This window comes from Sardina pilchardus, chromosome 21 (genome assembly GCF_963854185.1).
Source record: "Sardina pilchardus chromosome 21, fSarPil1.1, whole genome shotgun sequence".
Lineage (NCBI taxonomy): Eukaryota > Metazoa > Chordata > Actinopteri > Clupeiformes > Clupeidae > Sardina > Sardina pilchardus.
The window spans coordinates 10,489,180-10,496,679 of NC_085014.1; the positions used below are offsets into that span (position 1 = coordinate 10,489,180).

Consider the following 7,500-nt stretch of genomic DNA (forward strand, 5'->3'; position numbering starts at 1 on the left):
GAAAAAAAACATTCCACTTCACTGCAAAATTTACACTGCACTGTACTTTGAAAGGTTTAAAAGGCTGAACAAAATTGCAACATTTTAAACGTTGAAAGTAGATTATTTTAAATAAGTCCTTAAACACTTTAAACTAGTAACGTTTTGACTCAAGGGTTTTGACAAGGGTTGTACAGCGTCAAATCAGACGACAGCCTATAAGAGTACACGCAGCGCCCCTATGTGGATATTCATCGACACGACAACACCAATTAAACATACCCTGCTAATTTTTTTCCTACGGATTTGAGACATTCTTTCAGCTTTGTCTCGTTTTCTAGCACAGCAGAGATTGTGCCCTACAGTGGCATTGGTTTTCTGACAGTGCGCATTCGTGTGTGGATGTGGTTAACGTTTACGCCCATGATCATATCGGCGACATAAAATACAGCGTCGCGCATGCATCGGAGACACAACCACCGGCACCTTTTTCACCTTTCCCTACAGCAGACCGTCTCCAGATCATTTCTAGTGTCATATCCCTGCATGACACCCACCATCACAGACTATTTCACAAAACGCACTGGCGTCTAGGCAATAGATGGCTGCTGTCAAATATAGGCTTATGCATAGGCATAGGTAATTTATGAAAATGACCAGGCAGACCTACATGGATAAACCAGCCAGTTTCAGTCTCACTCATTTTTTCCAGGAGCTATGGCTATTTTAATAGGCTACTAATGTAACCTTTAATAATAATAACAATAATAGGCCTAATAAAAACTCTCAATAGGCCCGAATGTTTGTGTAACCCATGCCTGGCACAACTATAGTCGGCCTAAAGGCCACGCAGCTATTCTCCCATTTTCTTTTTTTGTCTATGTTGCTGTTTCCTTTAGCCTTTTCAACAACTGCATATTAATCAGCAACAATGTAGGCCATGACAGTGTTTTCGTTGTCTGGTGAAATAGGCTTTGCGTAATGTCTATCCTAACATGAATTGTAAAACTTTCGGTAGGCCTAATTTTATAATTAGGCGTGTCACATCAGAACAATGTTGTTTGTTTTTATTGTATCCGTCGACGCGCTACTGTACTGTACTGTGTTCAGCTATGACCTCCCTCTCTGCTCGTTTCTGTCTCTACCCCACAAAGTCAATGATGGGCGGGACAACAGTGCTCAGTTTTCAGTCGGTTGCAAATGTCACAGCCCTGATCTCGGGCAGCCATTGGCTCCTGTCTGCCCCTACGTCACGATCATGATTAGAATTGATGATCGGACGTTTTGATTTCATTGTCTGGCTAGGGGACTCATGAAGAAATCTGCTGAATTCGAGCGGCCGTTGATTTGTCACCAAAAGGTATCTATCTCATTTCATTCTCCTCTCAGTTTAGCACGCTTTCGACGGCAAGACAACGGGGCTCTGTGCGAATCGTTCGAGTCACACACACTGGCCAGCCTTGGGTGGGAAAAGCATACGAGATGAAAAGAAAAGTTTAGCCAGCTCGATTTGGCTAGGCGCATGGCCTCCTGGGCCTGACTAGCATTCTGCTGAAAGCCGCATTCTATCGGATCCTCTCTGCGTGCCCCTGCCGTATTGTTGTGATGAAAGCTTTTTGTTTGTTAACATTCTCCGTGGCTTTGAGTAAGAAAGTTACCGCATTGCTTTCCTCATGCTGTCTGTCTCTACCGAAGAGCAGTTATCATATGGTGAACTACATAGATATGCGTATTCTCCGGTAATTCGCTTTGAAATGCAATCATTTCATTCACTAGCCATGCGCACTGAGGATTATCTGAAGGGGAGGATGGAAGAGACTAACCCTTTCCATGCCTGAGTCTTTAGCCAAATCAAAATAACTGGCATTACAAGATGTCAGCGTTTATTTGCGCCGTGAACGTCCATTGGGCTGAGCGCATAATGCAGTCTGGCAATGTATAGTTAAAGCGACACGGCCTCATTTTTCGAAATTAGCCACGGCTTTATTAGCCATTCACTACGAGGTTATTATGAGAATATCATGAACGAAGGCAATGTCTTTAATAATCAGTAACGCTTATGTCCTCTCTTGGAATTATCTATAACGGAAGTTATATTGGTACATTGTAACATTTAGCCGAAGTGTAGCGTAGTTTAGAGGAATAACATCTCTGACAGCGAAAGAGTGAGACACATGATTAAATATCGAGTTGTATAAACTCTGTATAATAATCATGGGCTATTTATGAATTAATTTAGTGTGCATTGTGACTGCTTGCAAGTGGTGAGTTTATTGCATAATTCATAACGTTTGGACTAAATTAAACAAAGTATTTTTGACGGTCAAAATTGAAATATTAGAATAGATTTAGGGTGCATTTGGATTTGCATAAACCCACAGCATACGCTTGTAAATCCCAGTGCTACAATTCTACTGTAGTAAACTGGCTAAGCCTTTGTAAACAAACATACTTAAGTGTGGGGCTGTGCAAAAAATTGCAATTGTTAGAAATTGCGTGAATACTTGTTTTCTGACTGTAATAGTTCTGTCTTGCTTTCCAGGGCCTGTTGAGTCCTCCCAATTAGGCCAGAACAACCATGTGTCAGAAACTGCCAACACAAAGCCAGAAATCCTCCTCTTCCTCAGGATGCTAAGACACAGCAACATTCTCCAACACAGCATTCTCCAACTCAATGAATAAACTGCACTGACCAAAAAAAGCAGAGAAAGAAAGAAAGAAAGAAAAACACAAGAAACTTACATGATGCTTGTCTGAAGATGCTGTGTGCGATGCAGCCTAAGGTGCTGTCTTTTGAGCTGTATGTGAGGACCTAAGTCTCATTACCTCATTCAGCCTTTCTTCCGGAGGCTTCTCTCTTCTCTCTCAGTCACACCATCACCTCTAACTATGGAAGCATGGCAGGAGAAGCGAAGCATTCAGACGGTAAGTATTTTAGTGGCGTTTTCTATGAAGTTGAAACAGCATAAATTCTGAACTACCTAGGCTGGGTGAACCCTGCCTGACCTGCCGGGCGAATTTGGATTTGGATCCGTCTCCACTGTTTCCTGTCCACAACCTTTGGGTCCAATCACAAATATAGCTTATCCAAAAGACTTGTTGGTCTGATTGGTTGAAGGACTATCCAAGCGTAAGTCGTTTGAATGATGCCCATTGATCATGCCTCTTGTGTAGTAGAAATAAAGTGCAGACACCCCATAGTAATGCTAAATCTTAAAAGATTGAGCTTAGTATGGTGATAGCCAGACTAATAACCACCATAAATGATGACAAACACCTCACAAGAGAGCTGCTGGGCTGCCATCTAAATTATTTACAATTTCTCACTTTATTGCTATTTTATCGTTTATCTTTTCATTCCATTTTTTTCCCGTTTCCCATTAAACAGGACCCATTCTGTATTCGTGTGAGTCTAAAACAAAGACTCTTTTTTTTCTCTCCACCAGATGAACCTGCGTTCTGTGTTCACGCCTGAACAGCAGCGAGTCCTGGAGCGCTACTATGACAATGGCATGACCAATCAGAGCAAGAGCTGCTTCCAGCTCATCTTGCAGTGTGCCCAGGAGACCAAGCTGGACTTTAGCGTCGTCAGGGTGAGGAGTTGCTACTGTATGTGGACATTACTGCATGTGTATGTGTTTTGTGTGTCCAGAAAAATAAGAGAAGTCGCACACAAAAGTTGAATTGTAAGAACTTGTATTGATTGCATAAACCAAAATATGTTATGAGCCAAAGACAGAATAAACGTTTTGGGTCTAGCCCGTCATCAGCGTTCCCAATTGGATTTTGTGGGAAAATGTTCCTCGGTTGTCCACACTAGTTTACTTTACAGTCAAATTCATGTAGCCAAGACCTTGACAGTTCATCTAGATGTTTGAAAGTTGTTCTTTTTAAAAAATAATTTCTTTCATTTTACTTGAATTTTTCTGTCAGTGGCTGTGACTGTTACTGAAAATATAAAAGGTTTGGTCTGCTAACTGCACTGGCCTGCCATATAGTCATCATCATACAGTATGATAACCCAAATGAAAGTCTGTGTCAGTGTTGCTGAGTGTGACCCAGTTCAACTATGTGAAGTTTGGTAATGGCATCTGTCACAGTGACAGAGCTCTTGAACTCTTAGCAAGCTGTCATGGTGAGATGGCGTTCATGTTTCAGCCACGGCCCAGTTCAGTAGCATTAGTGATGATGCAATAAAAAATGCTCTCTGCATGCCGTTATCTGACATCTGTCATGACTGTCCGTCATGAAGATAGCCTGTCCTTTCCGTGACCTCCTGAACCACCACTGACCCTGCTCTCTCTCTCTCTCTCTCTCTCTCTCTCTCTCTCTCTCTCTCGCCCTCTCACTCTTGTAGACTTGGGTGGGGAACAAACGGCGAAAGTTGGCATCAAAGGCTGACCAGAACGGCCAGCCGCACAGTCTGTCCAATCACCCGCTGGCGGGCGGCGCCGGAGGGGCGGGTCCTCTGGGGGTGCTGAGTGCCGAGCTGGCGGCGGCCCGGGGCATCCAGCGCGGTCCGTCCGTGGCCCACCTTCTTCCTCCCACCTCCTGCCCCTCGTCTTCCTCGTCCCCTTCCTCCTGCTCTCCTCACAGCAGTGGCGGTGGCAGCGGAGGAGGAGGAGGTGGTGGAGGTGGTGGTGGTGGGGGGGGCGGTAGCAGCAGCAGTAGCAACAATAACAATAACAACGACGTCATCGTCACTGGTATTTATTCCATCGGGCGAGGCTCGGGCATGGCCTCGTCCCGCCTCGACGGCGCCGCCTCCCACGCCTGGTCCTCCTCCGCCGCCTCTTCGAAAAGCTCGCTCGCTTCCGCTTCCTCCGCGCACGGTCACGGCCTCGACACGGACACGCGTGCCACGCACGCCTCGCACGCCCGCACGCTGCCCTCCGCGCGGGCCGACCCCTCCGCCGCGCTCCACTCGCGGGTGTCCATCGCGCTGCCCCACGGCAAGTCGCCGCAGATGCCGCCGCAGCCCTCGCCCTCCAACTCGCTCCTCTACGGCCAGGCCAGGAAGTCCATGTTCCGAGACCCGGCGGCGGCGGCGGCGGCGGCCGTGGCCGCCAACATCCCCCGCTCCTGGGCCAAGCAGTACGGGACCGGCCAGCCGCAGCCCTGGGCGCTCGGCAACCCCCAGTCCCAGTCCCAGGCGCTCTCGCTCCCCCCGGCGGCGTCGTCGTCGCTCCAGACCACCGCGCGCGGCTCCGCCGCCGCCGACGCCAGCGTCCGCATCCAGCAGGTGTTCACCCTGGCGGGGCTGGCCGAGGCACAGCAGAGGCTGGCGATGGGCATGGTGTCGGGAGGAGGAGGAGGAGGAGGAGGAGGAGGAGGAGGAGGAGGGGGAGGAGGAGGGGGGTCGTCGTCGTCATCGTCGCAGGAGGCCAGGCACACCCGGAGGCCCCCGCGACCTCCCGACCCCTTGGAGACCTTCTCCTTCTCCATCGCCATGGAGACGGGCGACGCGGACGACGAGTACTCGCGCGAGGAGGAGCTGGCCAGCATGGGCGCCCAGATGCAGATCCGACGGGCGCGGGGCGGCAGCAGCAGCAGCAGCAGCAGCTCGGCGGGCGAGGGCGGCAGCGGAGGAGGAGGAGGAGGAGTGGCGGCGATGGCAGCGGCGGGGACCTCGTCCTGGATGGACGGGCGAGGAGGCGGGAGGGGGTCCCCCAGCGTCGGCGGCAGGACCCAGGTGTCCGTGGGCCTCAACACCCCCAACTCGGACATGTTCGGAGACAAGGGGTGCCAGACGCAGAGCTCGTACCTGGCCGGCTCGGGGGGCTGGGGGGCGTTCCCCCTCCGGCTGCTCTCTCACGGCTCCCCTCTGGGCACGGCCAACGTCAAGGTAAGAGAGAGAACACCTGCAACGTGCGACGGGCTCCTCTCGAATATCACTCCACGCGGATTAAATGTCCAATTAAAAAAACAACAACTTGGTCATGTTAACTGGAGCCATCTACAGTACACAAACGGTTCTTACAGAGCATTTCAAGAGTACTGTGTAAATACTGGGTAATTTCACAATCCGGGTTAGCGCTTCCAATTACCCACATTGCACGTATATCTTTGTACCTTAGAATAGCTGATTATGTTTGTTAATTGTATGTGTACTATAAAGAACTAGAATTTGTGTAGAACTAGAATAAAAATAAGGGAAAATGCAACGCACATTTTTTTCAGAACACATGCTTTTGAATTGGTGTTTTACAGCTTTTATTTTACAACTAACCACTTCAACACAGCACAGCAAAACTTTATTGCAAGCAGTAAACTGGACCGCACTCGGCCAAAGAGCCATTTCCACGGATTTGACACGCAGGCCAAATGTCAAGCATAAATTTAAGATAGCTAGCTGAACTGATCCATCTTATTTAGCTGAGGGAATGGCTCAGATATTAAACTTTGCTGCAGCTTTCCAACTAGTTTCCAGATACAATCGGAATATTATAGTGACTGATATAGTTGTTCATACTTCATTGCCTGTGGATCTACCAATGTCCTTATGATTTGACACAAGTGGTCTTGCCAAGCAGTCGAGTCCGGCGGTACAATTGGATGGTCATTTGGGGGAGAAAGTTTTGCATGAATACAGAAAATGTCCAAGATTGACCTTCGCTGTCATGTTAGGACTTTATCATACTTTGTGCATCTCAGATCTGGATGTGTTGTGTGTTCCTAATATACATATCTTTCTAGCCAATGCTTTGATCTCTCCGAAACAATAGTTTTAGCCCCGAGTTTGTCTTTAAGTGTTGATTGACATGCTCTTGACATGCTGTGACCGTACACAGTGGTGATATGAAGTGTGTGTTTTTCTCTTTGTTGCAGCAAATTCCAGGCAATGTAGCAGCACCGTGGCTCATCAGCAATTCTCGAAAGCGAACAGTAAGTTCAATTCCAGCCTATTTTGTTCTTGATTTATTCCTCTGCGGGAGCACCTCTCAAAGGTCAGACAAAGGCAGAGCAGTGAGTGGAGACTTCAGCTCTATTAAGAACCAAGGCTGAATCCTTGACTGAGGAAGCATCATCAGAGCTGTTCAAAATGAACGCTCTTTTTATACACAGTTTTTCTATATATCATTAGCACAGGGTCACTTCGCCTTCGAGACTGACGTGAGATAAAAACGCACACAAGTTGTGCCCACAGGCAGAATAAGAATCCATCTAGCAGTTTTTAAATGAAAATGTCAGCAGTACTTTTGCAGACACAACCAAGTCATCTACGAGACGGACTAGACAGTATCATGTGAAGGGCAAAACACTCATTATCGCGTCTTCATTCTTGTACGTTAGGCGTTTTGGAAGTACATTGAGATTTCACCATCTATAAGCATTTTCTGGCTTGTCTGTTAACACTTTTCTGCCAGCACTTTTAAACGTATCAGAAAAAAGGGGAACTGTCACTTTTCAGAGGGGCACCGAGTTCAGGTTCATGGCAGTTATCTGTTGGCATACAAACCAGAGTGAAATGTTTCTTATTCATGAAATTAAGCACGCAAATATAATCCTATACTGTAATTT

General features: G+C 47.5%; 1 protein-coding gene across 1 annotated transcript in view; it reads left to right on the top strand.

The window, feature by feature from the left end:
• The first annotated feature begins 1,252 nt into the window (after positions 1-1,252).
• Positions 1,253-7,500, top strand: part of hdx (highly divergent homeobox) — a 14,520-nt gene continuing 8,272 nt past the window's right edge. Inside the window, exons 1-7 of the mRNA XM_062524220.1 lie at positions 1,253-1,339; positions 2,522-2,904; positions 3,426-3,572; positions 4,337-4,603; positions 4,634-5,277; positions 5,380-5,824; positions 6,808-6,864. Of these exons, the coding sequence (XP_062380204.1) occupies positions 2,869-2,904; positions 3,426-3,572; positions 4,337-4,603; positions 4,634-5,277; positions 5,380-5,824; positions 6,808-6,864 (1,596 nt within the window). The 5' untranslated portion in view covers positions 1,253-1,339; positions 2,522-2,868. The remainder of the gene's footprint in view (positions 1,340-2,521; positions 2,905-3,425; positions 3,573-4,336; positions 4,604-4,633; positions 5,278-5,379; positions 5,825-6,807; positions 6,865-7,500) is intronic.